The 18,081-nt window shown below is 44.9% G+C and overlaps 5 protein-coding genes across 5 annotated transcripts; 2 read left to right on the plus strand and 3 right to left on the minus strand.

Annotated features, from left to right (window-relative positions):
- Window positions 1–237: 237 nt before the first annotated feature.
- Window positions 238–1,844, minus strand: GGS22DRAFT_159692 (like-Sm domain-containing protein). The gene is made up of 3 exons (XM_047960828.1): window positions 1,012–1,844; window positions 819–890; window positions 238–756 (listed from the first exon to the last, which is right to left on the minus strand). The coding sequence occupies exons 1-3, from the start codon at window positions 1,232–1,234 to the stop codon at window positions 626–628; spliced, it is 426 nt and encodes a 141-aa protein (XP_047819882.1). The 5' UTR covers window positions 1,235–1,844; the 3' UTR covers window positions 238–625.
- A 3,044-nt stretch (window positions 1,845–4,888) lies between these two features.
- Window positions 4,889–7,685, plus strand: GGS22DRAFT_159702 (uncharacterized protein). Its single transcript, XM_047960829.1, has 3 exons — window positions 4,889–5,681; window positions 5,977–6,090; window positions 6,142–7,685. Exons 1-3 carry the CDS (start codon window positions 5,585–5,587, stop codon window positions 7,503–7,505), a joined length of 1,575 nt encoding a protein of 524 aa, XP_047819883.1. The 5' UTR covers window positions 4,889–5,584; the 3' UTR covers window positions 7,506–7,685.
- Window positions 7,686–8,085: 400 nt separating this feature from the next.
- GGS22DRAFT_159703 (mitochondrial carrier protein rim2-like protein) lies at window positions 8,086–10,266 on the plus strand. The gene is made up of 3 exons (XM_047960830.1): window positions 8,086–8,528; window positions 8,648–9,392; window positions 9,477–10,266. Exons 1-3 carry the CDS (start codon window positions 8,341–8,343, stop codon window positions 9,687–9,689), a joined length of 1,146 nt encoding a protein of 381 aa, XP_047819884.1. The 5' UTR covers window positions 8,086–8,340; the 3' UTR covers window positions 9,690–10,266.
- Window positions 10,267–11,598: 1,332 nt separating this feature from the next.
- GGS22DRAFT_159705 (Phox-like protein) lies at window positions 11,599–13,495 on the minus strand. Its single transcript, XM_047960831.1, has 3 exons — window positions 12,982–13,495; window positions 12,460–12,781; window positions 11,599–12,270 (listed from the first exon to the last, which is right to left on the minus strand). Exons 1-3 carry the CDS (start codon window positions 13,081–13,083, stop codon window positions 12,242–12,244), a joined length of 453 nt encoding a protein of 150 aa, XP_047819885.1. The 5' UTR covers window positions 13,084–13,495; the 3' UTR covers window positions 11,599–12,241.
- Window positions 13,496–14,411: 916 nt separating this feature from the next.
- On the minus strand, window positions 14,412–15,659 carry GGS22DRAFT_179066 (uncharacterized protein; the record flags this gene model as incomplete). Its single annotated transcript, XM_047963647.1, has 4 exons — window positions 14,412–14,531; window positions 14,594–14,980; window positions 15,044–15,460; window positions 15,528–15,659. 4 exons carry the CDS (start codon window positions 15,657–15,659, stop codon window positions 14,412–14,414), a joined length of 1,056 nt encoding a protein of 351 aa, XP_047819886.1.
- Window positions 15,660–18,081: the final 2,422 nt, after the last annotated feature.

Here is an 18,081-nt window from a genome sequence, read left to right on the forward strand (position 1 = left end):
GTTTGGCTGGACTATAAGGGGAAGGACAACGATAGCAACTTGTTTTTCTCGCAGTTTCGAATGAGAGGTGAGGGGTTGAGAAAGTATAGGCAGGTGACGTTGCGGTTGATTAAATATATCTATCGAAGTATAAAGTAGAATACAAGCAAAGTTTCTTACTGTTCATCATATGCATCGTCTAAGGACGGCTTTGTCGACGATGTGATGTGGTGTTATGATTTAACTAGGTACCCAGTACAAATTAACATTCATGTCTTATTATGTAAGCAGTAGAGTTTCCCTATTTCATGTTTACAAACGTCAACCATGATGAGAGGCTCCTGCTTTCACGTTCAAAATAAAACACGTTGTTTGATGTTGTTTTCTTTTTATCTCGTTGCCGATGGGCGATAACGCAGTGACTTATCTGCTAACGAGTCCCTCTCGTTCGCCGGTCATTCATAACATGAAGGATATATCCTCATGCAGCCCACATCGTGGCTCTTTTCAACATGAAATCCGATTGTGAATCGGTGAAGTTGATTGCCAGGTACCTCCTCTCATAATAAAGCTGGAGAGTATGTCTCACAGCCCGATACGTTCTCATTATCATAATCTCCTTGAGGACATCTCATCCTTCACAGCCTCAGTCTTCCGACTGTTGAGCAAAGGGATTCTCAATCTCCTCGCTTCCATCTACTGGACTGATAACCACCAGCAGAGTACCTCGGGCAACCACCAGACCAAGTGAGCGGGTCGCTTCCTTACCCTCTTCGTCTATGTAGGGATAGGTGTTAGTCTCTTCCTAGACATGCTAGGTAAATAAGGGGTCGACTAACCTCGCATGACTTCTTGTACTTCGTCAAGAACCAAATTCATCAGCGCATCATAGCCCTTTAGTGTACCAGTAACTAGACGGCGATGTCATGATTAGCCCTGGTCCGCTACTACCTAGTTCGACGGCATGTAGTCCGATATGCGACCGGACGATGCAAGCAGGGTGGAGGGGAATGGGAAAGATCTGCAGCTTACCTTCTCGACCGCCGTTGAATTTAACTGTGATCCTCTTATCGACGTATTTGCTAAGGTCTAGGATGTTCTCCTTCTTGGGACGCTCCCGCTCCTGGGATGCGCCGCCGCCGCTAGCGCCCGAGTCAGCTCCGTGTCCGCCTCTCCCGCCACCTCGTCCGCCCCGCGCTCCGCGGGGATGTCCGCCGCCTCCTCGACCGCCGCGGTAATGGGCACGGTCGGCCATTCTTGGGTTTCCGTAGGTGCGGTGGGTGGGCGATACACAGGTTTTCCGCTGGGGCGAGATGTAAATTCGATGTACTGCGATGGAGAGGGGGGCGGGTTCTTCTCGTTCTCGTTCTAGGGGGGAGACGGCCGAAAAAGATGCGGTGAAGGGGGGGAAAAGGACGGGACGACCAGGTATTCGCCCTTAGAGCTAGTTTCGGAAGCTGGAGGGAGATGCAGAGATAGGGGGTTGCGGTGGTCTAGGCCGTTCGGTGACGAATCGGTGTCGCAGGCTAGCACGGCTACCGTTGCAACGGGTATCGACGAGGGAGGTATCGAGATTGAAAGACTGAGAGATTGGTACTGGAACTGAACGAGGTTATCGTCGGGCGTTTGCGAAACCTTGCAGTTAATTCGGACCGGGTTTATTTTTTACGCGTAGCAAGTCGTATTTAGATCAGATTCCCCGTGATTGACTTTTCTCTCGTAGAAGGTATGCCGGGCGGGAAGTGTGTGCCAGGTGATTATGTTGCTGTCTGCCACTTTGCAGTCCGCCGTCGATCATAGCATTGATATGGGGAGAAAGTTGATTGCTTTTTTTGCGCTGTCACTTTTCATTGGATAAAAGACATACGAATAAATGGGGCGCTTGGAGAGCTGATCTACCCCACTACTACTTCCTCGTAACAAGTTCAAATGTTCAATCTGAGCAACTTTAAACATCTCTAGGGCTAAGTATCTATGTACTTATCTAAATATGGCCGCTTTTAGCCTGAGCTGCCACTTCCTATAACGATTTTATATACATAAGGTGGTATACGTATACCATCTATACCTCGTGGCAGCTACCAGCCGTAAGAAACGGATTTTATATCGTCACCATTCTGCAATGGCGTTTTGGAAATTGAGTCTATTCTCCCCTATTCCCGACCTCTACCGCTGCTAGTCGACTAACAAAATCCTTCCATATTATCCGTAATATAGTACGGTATGACAAGTAGACGCCGAGAGACTCGACATGCACTATGTTCTGCTCTGTTCTGATCTGTTGGTTCTCAGTAAACAACGCTAACCTCCAGGGCTATGAATGAGGTTTATTGCCATGTTGAGCCGGCTCCTGCCGTCAAATTTCCAGAAAGACAAGAAGAAAGAGGAAGAAGCGAAAGAGAGCTCAAGTAGCGAATATAACTCTCCGGGTCAAACCGAAATGCACGAACCGCCGAAGTTTGCGGAAGAGTCCGGGACGATGAAGGGATTTTTGGGGGAGATTTAATGCGAACTTCCTTTCTCTACGTGGAGCATTGTACTTTGTTAGCTACAATTCCGAGGTACGATATGGATAGTATGGGGTTTGCATTTTCTCTACCTTATTCTCATGGACTTGCCTCCGCTCGCGGGAACTTTGGTAACATCAACTAGCTACCCGCGAGCACCGAACCTTGACTTCAACCCTGTTATACAGGCATCGGGGAGGCAGGGCTTAGCCCCATGGGTATCCGCAAGGACTAGGTAACTAGGGCTTATAATGACCTTATGAGAGTTTTTTTGGTTTCTGTTTTGTAGGGTGAAGCTCCAGCTGGAGTGTTCAAAATATGATTTGTTATATGGGAAATCATGTGAACCCCAACATTCGATCCCATATTCTGTTAAGAGTGACGCGTTACCGTATTTTCTTCGTGGGTGAGTAGTATATCAGCTGTTCGGATATGACATACCGAGGTGGTAACGTATTATGAGTACTTTATGTAGCTAAGTGTGCCTAAAATTGCATGCATACTAGAAGTGAGTACGTAACGAAACTAGTCATCTATAAGCAAGATACATATATCGTATTCGACTATATATCCTTTCCACGTCATTGGACAAGCCGCATAATGTCTCAATACTCGGTCAAACGGTTATCGCTCACCGGTCTACCGTTTTCTCTGCAAAAATTGTGCAACCCTCGTAACTTGACCGATGATATGTAGCCTTAAGTAAGAGCGGCACGGACGCTAGGCTCGATATTGCTTAAGCGCCCCGCGGTAAGGCTACTCTCTAATTTACTTAAGGCTGTAAAAAGACCGGTAGGAGGGGCAAAAAGGGCGAGGCAATGTCTTGGACTTTTGGCTGTTGTTCTGGAACGCTTCTGTCTTAGTCTGTGCCGTGTGAAGGGGTTCCAAGGGGGGCTTGGGTGGCTTGTTCGCTTTAGCTAGGGCTGCTTATAGAGGGGCGTTTGAAAGCACTTTAAGGAAACCCGACGGAGCGCTAGCGGCTTGTACGCGGCATCCAGGTAGTGTGCTGCAACCGTAGGGATGTAGGCTCGTAGGCTTGGTAGGGGCCTCATCTACTTACAACCTCTAGCGGCTCACAGGGATTGTAGCTGCAGAGTATGACAATCGGACATATCACATTCCTGTGCCTCGAGCTGTAGTAGGTATACGACTTGTTCGTACCGGTAATAATTGACCGTTGGGTGCGGGGGAGATGGTCGATGTCGAAGTGAGGGAGGGAAAAAAAGAAAAGAAAAGAAAAGAAAAGAAAAACCAAGTACTTAATTTTGTCAATAAATACGCTAGCTTTCTGCAACAAATCTTCAGATTGTTCATCGTACACCTCGTTGTCTAGGCTTGCCTACTAGGTAGGTACCTATCGTAAGTAGGCATTCATTACGGCTATCTCTTTCTGATGAAACATCGAAGTGAAACCCTGAGCTGAGAAGACACCGAATAACATTCGTTCAAGATCGTGTCCATCCAAAACGTTTATCGAGCCTAGCAATGCACCTCAAGCCCGTCACCATAGGTGGGTTTCAACGCCAAGGAGATGTGGCACGTCGATCTTTTTCTTCTTCGGTGCGGCGGCATAGGATCACATAATCGGGAAGCCTTTAACAGCGGAATTCAGCGCGGATGATCTTCTCCTGGATGTGGCTAAGTCCAGGGAATGGTGAAGGGTCCAAGGTCCGAGACTGGCGAGGACAATGTGAAGAGATCGACAAAAAGGAAATAGAGGAAAGGATTGAAGAGCTTCGGTCTCTTTTCCGTAACACACGCACATGTAGCCAACCGAGACTTTTTATCACATACCAGGTCTTACTTCATTGGATGGAATTGAGGTGCTTGGAAAGGAAGTATGTCAAAGTAAAGACATTGAAGAAGAGGTTTCGAGGTTAAGGTCGAGGTCGATATAATGCTAATCATAACCTACCAGATCAATTGTTGGCTTGTGCTTCTTTTTACCTTGACCTAATTGGTCTAGTGAGTAGCTTAAAAAGTTCTTGAAAACATGAGTTGGAAGCTACTTACTAGGTATCGGGTGTTATTACATACCTAAACCACATAGGAAAGCGCCAACCAACTTACAAAGTACCTACCTACCCACTTCGCCAATTCCAATTCTAATTCCAACCTATTTCTAGCAAACTATTCATTGCAGCCCATATCCATGGATATCTTCTATCTTTAGTCTATAGCCAGTTTTTTTAATGGTTTTTTTTCTCACTTCAACATCCCACTTTGAAAAAGAGAACACCACTTCTTATTCTTATACCCCTTACCCATATCTATACCTTGTCGATTCAGTTATCGCTCCGTACTTTACTGAGATATCCAACGTTAATGCTTGTAAGTACAATACAGTATATTATTTCAAGCCCCGCGCCTAATCGATCCAACCCCAATTTCCGAAATTCCCTGTCTTGTCCACCCTCTGCGCGTTCAGGTATACTACTACCCAGGCCTACAAGGTCTACCTACACGGTAGTCTACTCCGTATTTTCTATTTGCGTCGAGGCTGTACTCTGGCTGAGTATCATCAACTCACCTGCTTACTTTAACACACCTATATCCATAAATCCATAAATTCATACATACATCCATATACATTTATCTACTACCCTTCTCTTCTGTCCTCATTTCATTTCATTCGTTCATTCGTTCGTTCTGACCGGTTCCCCCTTATCTAAAGTTACTTTCTCCATACGAGGGTTAATTCCTATGACGACCGCCGAGCTCAAAACAGCCCAGAAGCTCGGCAGGCCTAACCTCGCAACCTGCCTACCGTTTCCGGGGGTTTAGCAATTCTCAGCCTATCCGCAGCCTGGAACACTAATTCGTAATAAAGCCTCCTCTCGCTGTTTTTTGCCCTTATAATACGTTCCTTTCTCAAACCCCCAGAACCTCGGACGGGAATAGCAGTATCAAGCGAATCCCCGCTCGTTCTGCGTTATACTTGCACATGTTAGCCTTTGTTTGCTATCGACGGGATTAATTGGGCGGGTCTGTCGGTTACTTTAGAGCAGCTAATACTGCTGAGCACTTTGTATATCAAGATTCCCACAGGAGTTTAAAAGAGGCCTTCGTAAACCTCCAAAAGTGCGAGATGTGCCATTATGGCACACAATCCAGATTCTGATCAACATAAACGAAAACGAGATATATCCGATGACAATGCTGACCGCATACCACAACCGCCTCCGCCTCAGCCAGGTAAGTCCTGCCCACCCACATATTCTCTCACTTACACGCACCTGCATCCCCATAGGTAACCGCTGCTTGGGAGACTATGTCACGATTTCGGCATGTCTCATTTCATATGTAACACTGGCTCACTACCTTCGTGTCGCCGATGTGTCTTATTATGAAAAATTTCTGTACATGTACCATATCTCCATTCCACGCTGCAATGCTATTTCCTCATAAAATTATCTATCGATTATTTCCGATCATAATCCGAGTGTACCTGTGTGTCCCAAGTTAAAATACTGACGGGCCAACTCCTAAGGCAACATAGCCCCTATAAACTATCTATCTAAAGCCCACTCGGTGAAGCTCAAACTCATCCAGGGTGACAGCGATACATTTTCCGATGTTCTTGCTTTAGTTAATGAATACGAGGGTGAGAGACTACTCCCCTTTACCGTGTGTTTTATACTAATACAACAATTAGGGGTGTTGAATAGACATGAAAGTCTGGCATCTAATTTAGGCGCAAAGCTGACAGGCAGTCGTTTACTGAAGGCGATGGAGGGAGCTTTCGAAGGTTCAATAACGACAACTCCGGCGCAGACAGCATTTAGTCCGGATACCGTTACATGGCTCGACATTGTCGAGTTTGCCAAAGCGAAGCCTGGTGAATTTGTGTTGACACCCACTCCCAACGGGGCGCGTTGTTGCCAATTTCCCCTAAAAGGTGTCCAGGTAGAAATTGGAGAAGATGATTGGAGACTCATAGTTTCTGGTGCTCTGGACAGGTTTAGGCTTGTACCGCCACAGCCACTAGAGGAAGATGAAACTGCAGAGTTGGCAACTCTCGAGATTGTTGAACAGCGTTTACAAGTCTTGATCAAGAAGGCAGACGAGGTGGCGCGTAGGGCCCGCCAACTCAACTACCACTTAATCGGACGAAAGGCATCGATACACACGCGTCGCGCATCGCAATCAGCCCCCGGTCCAGGCTTTCAAGCTGTAAATCAATCAATGGGTTCCGGGGCCAATCCAGGTTACGACCTACATGCTGACCTTCTCCAACAATTTCAAGCGCCTTCACAATCTTCTGGTCACCGGATATCCTCCGCCAGCTCTATCCCACCGACGCCCAACGCTATCGTGACTTCTACATCAACACCAAGAGCACCCATACAGCAACAATCATTGCTCAACAGCAACCGGCCATCCCCTGGATATTCTGCTGAGCCGGCAGTGAGGGATATTGAAGAAGAGAACCGCGCCCTAGTCACGGCCAAAATCGAGAAACTAGCACGCGGTGACTCTATCCAACCACCATGTGACCGGTGTCGAAGGCTCAAAACGCAATGCATTAAACATTTGACAGCTTGTCAAGGATGCACGAAAAAGCATGCCAGATGCGTATGGAAGGGACTTACGGAAGAGGAGGTGACATGGCTCAAAGGAGAAGCAAATGGGGATGGAGATGACGACGGGGAAGAGCCAAGGGATTTTGGTAGAACCGGATTTGGATCTCAATCTCACCCAGAATTCGGGGAACACCAAAGAGAATCGGAACGTAGCGAAGAACCTAGTTCGAGTAGACCAGGGTCGAGGATAGCTATTGGTAGGCCTGTGGACGATGTATGGCGTAAAGGACCGGACATATCAATGGGCAGTCGGCATGAATCTATGGAAATAGATCCAAGAGATATCCGACAGGGGCAAGAATACGCAAGAAAGGAGGTACCGAGTGGAACATTCAGGGAACAAAAGTCAATACTTAGTCATATGGCTTCGGCGGCTTCGGCAGCGGCAGATGCTGCTGCGATCTCGCGCGGGAGTCAACGTATTTCAAGTGAATAAATGAATGAACGAGGTTATGCTTATGGATAGATCAGGTGTATATAGAGATGGAGAATCTGTACGCATGTATGCAGATTGGTTATAAAGTAGTTGGTATATACATATACACAGTATATATTCTGGAGGCAACGTATATAGTCGACATGATGACTGCTAGCTGTGGGACTTATCTGGTTCGAATATCTCGTATGGTTATTCGAACTAGAAAAGAAATTGAAAATAAATGGATCGAACTGGATAATTTCTGATGAGAGGGTTAGGATGATGCTGATATAAATTCAAGACATTCAATGTTGAAGTTTAGCTAAATGTCTTAGGTAGGTAGTGAGTAAGTACAGTGCATCTCGACCCCCTGCCACCCCGGTCTCCTTTGGCGCGACCTGCCTGGTGCTTGCCTGGTGCCTGCCGCGGCGTCTAGCATCTGCGTCCCCCAACCTGTAAAATTCCCGATTACCAGGCTCGTGGATAATATGAGGCACAGCCAAATGGGACCCACTTAATAAGTCTCGGGAAGCGCGCTAGCTTTGACGCGACGAAATCAATTAAAGAATAAAAAATTCAAAGAAAATGTGGCGTTGCAGGGTCCACTAAAAAAAGTCAAAAAAAGTTATCCAATTCACTTTTTTCAACGACGTAATTTAAACAAAACGTCCAGCATTTTGTCTTGCAACTCTAATCTGAACAAATAACTGGGCGCTCGAATTCCCCGGTTGGATGATTTTTCTAACCGTGCAGAATTTATGAATGGAGTGCCGATAGCTCTACGAAATATCCTTGTCACATTTTCTCTACCGATCAATCCGACGAGGGGTTGCGATCTAAGAAAAGGGCCGCCATGGCTCAGTCATCTTCTCATGCGACTTACACAATGAACAATACTAGAGGACGCCGTGAAGGCGGTATGCCGACACCGCAGCAATCTCCATTGCCACAGTCGCGCGAACTTGGCCTTGTAACACCTGAGATAACAGTGACGAAACCATCGCCATTTGCCAAATCTTGGCCCCACCTTGTTGCTGGAGGGTACGTCTCCTCGAGATCCTTCTTTCCTATATATGAAGCGTGTTCCTTTCGAAGTAAGAAAAGGTTCACCGGAGAAGGCGTGGAAATGGGGCTTGCGCTAATTCTGCCTCTCTGTATAGCGTCGGAGGCATGACAGCAGCTGTCCTAACCGCACCACTCGACGTCCTAAAAACTAGACTTCAATCCGATTTTTACCAAGCTCAACTCCGGGCAGCACGGGAAGCGACAGGTCAGGCGCGGCTTGGCCCATTGAAGTCCGCCTCATACCATCTTCAAGAAACAATACAGATCCTGCGCGACGTACACCGGATAGAAGGATCGCGCGCGCTGTTCAAAGGTCTAGGGCCCAACCTTGTTGGCGTGGTTCCGGCGCGAAGTATAAACTTTTACGCATATGGGACTGGGAAGCGCGCATACTCCCAATGGACGGGCGCATCACCGGAGAATCCGGTAGTGCACCTGGCTAGTGCGGTAACGGCTGGATTAGCGACAGGCACGGCGACGAACCCCATATGGCTGGTAAAGACGCGGCTGCAACTCGATAAGAATAATGCTGAGCGCAAGGGAGATGTGAGTGCGCGAAGGTACCGAAATAGCTGGGATTGCATCAAGCAGGTTATGCGAGACGAGGGCCCCCGTGGATTTTTCAAAGGCCTCAGCGCTAGTTACCTGGGCGTTACTGAGAGCACGTTGCAGTGGATGATGTATGAGGAACTCAAGAGTCAATTGAGGCGGCGTATGGAGAGAGTTGAGAAGAGTGGCAGAGAGAAGACTTGGTGGGACCATACAGTCGATTGGACCGGCAACTTCATGGGTGCCGGTGCGGCCAAGGGTATTGCTTCTATACTGACATATCCGCATGAGGTGAGTGTTTTAAAACATCCCCGAAGTATAATTCAGGCGTCATATATTGCTTCAGAAGAACAGTAAGCTAACATGACTATTAAGGTCGCTCGCACACGTCTAAGACAAGCCCCGATGGCGGACGGCCGGCCCAAGTATACGGGGCTCGTTCACTGCTTTAAACTCGTATGGAAGGAGGAGGGCTTCCTCGGGTTGTATGGTGGCTTGACGCCCCACCTTATGCGCACAATCCCTTCCGCCGCAATCATGTTCGGCATGTACGAAGGCATTCTGAAGCTTCTTGGTGCAAAGAGCTAGATGACTGCAACCTTAACCTGTACAACGACTCCCCTCTTTGCGAACTCGACGGATATGAACCCGAATAAAAAGGCGCATGGGCATCTGACGACTGTGTAATGATACTAACTTGAGATATGAGGGTGGAAAGGGGGGAAATAATTTACTGCTACGTAGGCGGACTATTGCGATACCTTTGGTCACGATTTGGGGAAACTAAGGATTGTAAGCTTCTGGAGGAAATGCTAGGTCTTAGTATCTGGATTCTCCGTCACGAGCACACGGATGCATTGTACGGAGACCATATCACTACTACTGTATACCTACGAAAAGAACGAAGCTGAATTATAGAGGTCAGGCAAGGCTTGGGAATAGATAGAATCGGAATGGTATGGATAATACTGAGCTGTTACCAGTTTGGATGACTGATGGGTTCGTATCAGTAAATATCCTAAGCAGGTCAGCTCGACAATTACAGCATGGTCTGCTTGTGTATAGGGCATAGGTTAAGTGCTGATGGCATATCCGGCGTTTTGAGGGGGAAAGGGGCTAAATAAAAGAGGGGATATGACGAAATGAAATAAAAAAACGATTCCGCTCATCGATCCTTTGAATATACTGGTTTGTGCGAGATTCCTCTATCTGGAAAAGTTTCATACTAAGTAGGCTCAAAGTATGAAGGATGACTAATCATCATCCAGAGTAATGATTAGGTAATAAAATTCAAATGACTAATCAAAATCATTTAAAAACGATGATTAATAAATTTGAAAAATGATTAATTAGTTAAAAATGAATGATTATTTAATTATATAATTTATTAATAATAATTAAAAAATTTATTTAATAATTTATTAATTTTATATTTCGTTAAATTAATTTATTTTAATTAACGTATAATATTTTTTAAAATTATTAATATATAATTTAATTTTATAAATATTTAATTATTTAAATATTTATAAAATTAAACGATTATTCGTATTTAAACGTTATATATTTTTAAACGTTAAAAAAAAGTTTAACGTTTTTTTAAAATAAATATTTAACGATAATTCGAATTATTTAAAGTTTTTAATTTAATATATATAATTTTTTTAATATTTTAATTTTATTATTTTAATTTAATTTATTTATTTTAAATTTATATAAAACTTTAATTTTATTTATTTATTTTTAATTTTTTTTTTTTTTTAAAATTTTTAAATTTTTAAAAAAGTTTCGAAAAATATACTTATTTTATATATATTAAAATCGCTTTTAAAATTTTTAATTTATTCGATTTATTAATAATTTAAAATTTAATTTAATTACGGTTTTTATAAATAAATAAATAAATAAATAAATAATTTTATAATTATAAAAATCGTAAAAATTATAAATAATTTTTTATATATATAAAAAACTTTATAAAAAATTAAATAATTTAATTTAATTTATTTAATTTAATTTATTTATTTATTAATTTTAAAATAAAATATTTATTTATTAATTTTTATAATTTTCCGTTTAAATATATCGAAAATTTTATATTTAACGTTTAAAAATTTATTAAATATTTAAAATTTTTAAACGTTTCGAAAAAAAATAAACATTAATATAAAATATAAACGTTTAAATAAAAAAACGCGTAATCGATAATTTTTTTTTTTTTAAACGTTTAATTTTACAAACCATCAATTAATAATGAATTAACGGTTAATTGCACCCTGCGAATCTTTATACAGTATTTGCATGATGACTAATCATTACCTGCATTGACCTACCAGGGGTTGCATCGTCATTTCTACTTCGTACGATTCATAGATTTCTTGTCTCGAGTTATGTATATTTATATATCTTCTTACAATACTCACATTGGTACCAAAGAGCTTTAGCTGGTACAATTTCGTTAGTTCGACATGTTGCCCCAACGTACAACAGGAATGACCTTGAATCCCCGAAGATGGACGCTTATGTAATCATTATGCGTGCTTCTGTTCCCCCATTAGATGTAAGAATTGAAAACTCCGACGAACAACACTTTATTTTGTTTGCGGAAACAGATGGATATCGAAGATTTAAAGAATAAATTCCAGTCTCCGTGACATTATTCTCTGTAACCTGTCTAACCAATTCAGATATAATTAGTAGGGGTAGTGAAACTACAGGTTTGATATATAATGTCGATAGAATTGAAGGTATTGAAAAATGACCTCCTGATAAACCACTAGGAGGATAATCTGAATATTTCTTTCTTACAAGGCCACGGCCACAGCCACGAACCGTACCTCTTAGTCTCAAGTCAGCTAAATCCACGCCGGCATCACGAAGCAAAATGTATTCATAGCCTTCATCTCTCTTATCTCACGAGATTCACCACAACGGTAACGACTAAACCCCTTTGGTTCGTCCTTTCATGATTATCGTAATGTCGTCTCAGTTTCCCAGCTACTACGTTTCGACGCTACCCCCTGCAAATGGGTCTCCGGAAGTGACTTCGGTGGCCGTTTTCGAAGCTTTCTAGGCGTACGACGACCGCCGGATATTTGCGACCCGTTATTACTGATCATCAACGAGTCGAAAAGACGCAGTCACCAAGCGTTGCGATCCCAATTAGGATCTATAAATGCGGGTTAGCTAGCCAGCTCCTATCCAATGTAGTATCCATTTACGATCATCCCTAGCTGATGCTCTTATACATCAGTTTTGAGAATTGTCTTCCCAATTTAAAAGCTCATGGCTGTGGGTCGGACCCCCCTGATAGGATAGGAGACGAGACGAGGGGAGAAGAGGGGGAAAGGTAACATGCCTTGTACAAACGCAGCTAGGACCTTGCTACCAGTCTGAAGCAATGGGTGACCGACAACGATCTTGAGGAATTTTTCGAGCCCTGCGCGTCGGCCCTCGATTACGTCGTCGGAGAAGCGATTGGTAAACACCTTGCCAGGGAGCGGAGGAATAGTGACACGTGCACTCTCACGTTCTAGGATGTCGCGGAAGTACTCAAAGTCACTATAGCGCCGTCGTACCGACGACTGGCGCAGTTTGAAGGCCGGGATGTTGGTCCGGCACACAATCTCGTAGTCCGTGTACATGTTACGTGAGGTGCCATGAGTGCGCGGATTGCGGACCTGTTGGGTGTGTAAGGAATCATTGGTCAGCTTCTTATTACTAATATCAATAATACACATCTTATTGTGTCGCGTGATGACCCATCGAAGAAAACAAGGCAACGGATGGAGGGAAGCAGGTCAATCGCGATCAATTTCTCGCATCTATTGTCGCCAGGCAGTGCCGTGTATGTGCACCCATGCTCAAAGAGAGACCGTACCTCTATCTCGAGGAAGTTCTCGGGCGGCCCGTAGATCTCCTCGAATGACTGCTGGCGCGTGTCCGGCATGGACTGCATGATGGGGCGGGTCAAGCCAGCCATTCCGCGGGGAGAGGTTGGTGTTGTCGGGGATGTTGATATCTGATTCGGCGACTTAGGCGCTGCTGGAATTGCGCCCCCGCCGGTCGCGGGGACTTGCTGATGCTCGGTAGACGCCGTGTTGACGGTTGCTTTTTGACTCGTTTGTCGGTTTATTGGGTCAGAGGCTTCCGCCTCGTCGGCTCAGTGACCAGACAGAGTTTCGGTCGAAGATTATCCAACAGAGGAAATATTGGGACAGAAGGAGGAGAAGGAGGCGGAGATGGGATCGATTTTTGGGTTGTGAGTATATGCGGCTCCTCTGTTTGGTCGGAGAGGGGAAATGGTGTAAGGTTGTTTTCTTTAGGTGTCGTTGGCAGTGGTAAAAAGTTCCAATGGAAGTGGGATGCGGCCAGCGGGTTGGTGGAGGTGAGGTGGAGGTGGAGTGGAAAACAGCTTCCCCAAATATGTGCATATCCATGGATGCATGAGGTACGAAGTACTGTTCCCACCTGCATAACCCCATCCTGATTATTAGGTAATCATCATTATGTAAGTAACTTTTCAGAAGTTTTAAAATCCAAGCTAAAATATAGATTAGGTAAGCCGAATTCGTGATTATGTAAGATTATTACCTAAGCTGATTTTTGAGCTTTGGGCTTATATAATGAATGAATGTGGGGTCCTAAGTGCGATTAGTAAAATTCAACGTCATCTCTTCTACAGATTAAAATGTCAATTATACACATTCCCACTTTGAACCTATGATCACATCTTAATGCATTTATCACAATAATTGAAGGGGAAAACGTAATCGATTTAAGTTTGCTACTTGTGTAGATGCTACTGTCGATCCCTCATTCTCATTCTCCATATGGTATCATGAGCACATCGAGTGCGTTAAAAACCCCTTGATCATAGTCCGAAACTTGCATTCTTTGCAAGTTAAATATCTTCTGAAGGAAATAAACGAGTGACTGTCGGAACACGCAGTGTGACAATGCGTGATAGACGACCGAAAAAGAGAACAGTAGGTATTCTCTTTAGCAAATACTCTTACAGGCTAGTGTGCCTGAAAGCATCCATGATGCCAGTATACGGCAAAGGCGAATGCGAAAGCAATAGCAATAGCAATAGCAACATGAGGCCTCTATGATTTCCGTGGCCTAACATCAGACTCTCTAATGCAACTCCAGGGCAACCTAGTCAACTTCTACCTAAACGTAGAACGTCATTTCGCCTCCTACTACGGCACGGCGCAGCACCTTGTCAAGCGCGTCCCATTCAAGGGCGGCCCTCTCCGTAAGTGTCAGTGTTTCCATCGCCCGACCGACTGGGGGTTTAATCTCCTTCTAGAAGAACCCCCAGTAGTTGGAGGTGGATCTCTGCTCAGCGAGAAGTCGCTGCTGCTGGCTAATTCCCTGAAAATCTGCAATCCTAGTCGTTTCCTCACGGACCACAGCGATATAATACTGTTGAATTGCTGTTAGTATGCCAACTATAGGGAAAGGGAAGGAAAGAAGATATTACATACTTCAATTATATCGAGAGGAACGCCTTCCTTGGTGTTGAGAACCTGCAAATGACGCCACAGCTCCGCAAAACGTGGTTGGCCAAGGTCTCTCATTTTATGCTCTGGCATATTTGCTCTATAGGCAACATTGTCCTTCTGCGAAATACTGAATCCAGGACAAGAAAGAATGGCTTCGGCAAGACGGCTCAAAAGCTGGGGTGTCAGTCGCTCCGGTTTCTCACCCTTGCTGATTCGTCGCTGTAGCTGTCCAACCATTCTCAGGCCTGCATCATACATGCAGTCACGCTCCTTTATCGTGATATGTTCAGGCATATGCCAGGGATATTTCTTGACTGTGCTGATCATGCATTCATACGCACGCTCCGGGCATTGCTTCGAAAAAACCGGCTGTTCGACGATACTGTTAGTAATAGGAACTCCTGAGTGAAAAGGCGTAAAGAGTACACTTACATTGTTGTAACCCTCTACATGCTTACACAGCAAAGTCATCTCTTCCTCAGTGATGAATCCTGTGAAATTATCCCAGCTGTGGGGAGCATTACGGATGATCCGAAACGGCATCTCCTCCCATAGAACACCTTTCGCTATCGGGAATAGCTTCTTCATAAGCATCGCCTGGCTTGAAATGGTAACCTCGACGTCACGACTTCCAATTTTAGGCACATGGATGTTATTGTCAATGGCATTCTGATACCGGGTGACTGCTGTTACAGCTTCGTCGAATGAAGCAAACTCTACATAACACTCGTTCGTTTTGCTTGTGGTTCGGTCCATGAGTATGTGGATAGGCTCGTTTCGATCGATTAGGGTGTTGGCCGAGCGTCCAAGAAACGCAAATATCTCAGCGCGCGAGACTTCGTACGGGATCTAGATATTAATTGTTAGCCGACATCTTTTTGGAATTCCCATTATATCAATACCGTGAGCCACTTACGTTATTGATGCGGATTACTCCAGCGTTGCTCTGTTCCATAAAACTGCACTTCTCGGAAAACGGCACAAACCAGGGATGGATTATATCTCGCAACGATGGTCGGCCTTCAGTGCCTGTCAACTGGTTCAACATGGGTGAACGGACTTGCCAGATAGCTTCTGGTACAGGATTGAAATCCAGTGGATCAACAAGGGGTATGGTCTGTTCTTGTCTGACAATGACTCCTCCCGGAGATGCGTGGCGGCTGGGAGAGCAGCTCGGTGTGCTTTGTCGAGGCGGTGGCGCGGGCGTACCAATCCTTTGCATTAAGGCGTCGGCAGAAACACTGCCTGGCAAGCCACGAGCATAGTGTTCTACGGTTGCTGTCTCAGAGCTCCGTCTGATGTTGTCTGTCACGTTACTGGTGCGGTCCTCAACGGCCAGAGAAAGTGAGCGCAAATGCGGCTGCCGTCCATCAAAAGATGGAACAGTATTGTTTCTTCCACGAATGGTAGGTCTTGGGGTAGCGTTACCCTCTCGACTGTCTTCATCAGGTGTAGTCCGTGAACCGGCGAGCTGTCTTTGAGAGGATTCTCCGTTATCGTCCTCGTCGTCGCTGGAATTCATCACTGAACTCAAAGGGCTTGGCCTTCTGGACCCGTGCGTGGTAAATCCCTTTCCATGGTTAGTCTCAACAGAACTTCCAATAAATTTGATGGGGCTTGGAACCTCTAATCCAGGGGAGATTCCAGTATCTCTACCGAATCCGGGGGTAGACGTAGATGAGTTAATGGCGACTCCACGAGCTGAAGCGGTGAGTTTGGAGAACAGCATAGCTGCCACCTCAGGAGAATCAACGGATCTCTCACCGATCGACTCATGTTGACTGTGACCTCCGGATATCGCCGGGCTACTGTACGGTGTTCGAGTAATTCCCTTGCGTTGGTCAGTAGATGGTCCTTGCTGCGATAGGCTTTCTGTAGCAGTAGCCAAAGCTTGTTGGTGCGATAGATTATGCTGTCCCGTCATAGCAAAATCCAGAGATCGGTGAGCGCCGTGATAACCCGACTGAGCCAGACTAGGGACACCTTCAAGAGCGCCGTCCGAAGAATAAGGGTGCATGTGGCCGGTGCTTTGGCCAATAGTAGAATCCATAGATCGATGTGCCACGTGAAGGTGCAATGTAGGAGCACTGTATGCGTTAAGGTTATGGCCACTAGCAGAAGATTGAGAAGCGTTGTCAATGCTTTGGATCGTGTTAGACTGTATTGAGAAGAAATCTGTTAGCACTCAAGTCCAAGCAATATTCACGCCGTCACACAGTATCCATTAAATGGTACATGTAGTATTGTAGGCTTATAATAGAAAAGGGAAGGGTCGATTACCGTCTTGTTGATTCCAGTAGGAGTAGCTGTGTCGGCGATTGCCTTGTCGGCATCCAGAACCAAGGTATCATGAGAATCACGGTTAGAGCCCGATTCGAGAATGGTAGCCTTCATCGTCTCCTCGCTGGAGTTGGATTTGGGCGAATGGGTACTTGTGGTAGACGACTTCGTTTCGTCAACCTTGTTCTGAGCACTGCTAGACTCAGACTTTCTCGAAGCTCTAGATGAAGAACGCGGTTCAATAGGGACGCCTCCGCCGCCACTACTGTTACCACAATCACTGTCATCGCTATCTTCCGAACTTAGCGGAATACGTCGATTCAGTCGAGAGTTTGCCCAACGAGAGGGCTGACCCGATGATTGAAGATCCATTGAAGACTAGATGCTCCAATGCAAGAATGTATGTATAACCACAGGTTACTACAAGAAGGCGACAGGTTAGTGACGGGTAATGTTCATTCGAAATATCGTGGGCGCATGGAAATATGAACCTTATTAAGGTATTGGTATGGCGTTAATCTGTGGAAGAGTTAACACGTTGGAATGTACGGGATCAAATGGTTAGGTAGGTAGAATGGGAGATGAAGAGAACCAATGTTAACATGCGTGGGTGTTGGTCATGTTGATGAAGATGATAAATGAAGAAGTGAAAGAGGTGTGGAGAAAGGATGAAGATGGGAGTAGATGTAGAGATTATGGATTGGTGTTAATGTTTGAGTAATGATGGGTAAATGTAATGTATCATGTATGTGTTGATGGAAAGAAGAGAAAGGTAGGCACATACCTTGGCTGATGGCTGTTTGCACTATCTACAAGAAAGGGCAAGTAAGGTGCCTAAAGTAAGTTAGTGGTTGTCAGATGGGGTGGATAGGTAGGTTAAGGAAAGGAAAGAAGAAAATGGATGTACAATAGCAGTAGAAAGATGATCGTTAAATACTTTTGCCATGGAATCTGAAGTGGTGTGTAATGGCAGAACAGGAACGGCAGAATGGACAAGGCGGTGGCAAGATTAAGGAGGCAGGTGACGAAATTTAGAGATTTTCCGCAGATACACAGAAGGAGCAGTATCTCAGAGTACATGTAAAATATGTCAATACCTTTACATACCTGTAGCTAACCCTTGGAGGGGTGGGAATTTTTGAAAAGATTATCGTCTTTGTAGGAAACTTGATCGATGGCGAGATAGATAT

Source organism: Annulohypoxylon maeteangense, assembly GCF_022496945.1.
Source record: "Annulohypoxylon maeteangense strain CBS 123835 unplaced genomic scaffold GGS22scaffold_6, whole genome shotgun sequence".
Lineage (NCBI taxonomy): Eukaryota > Fungi > Ascomycota > Sordariomycetes > Xylariales > Hypoxylaceae > Annulohypoxylon > Annulohypoxylon maeteangense.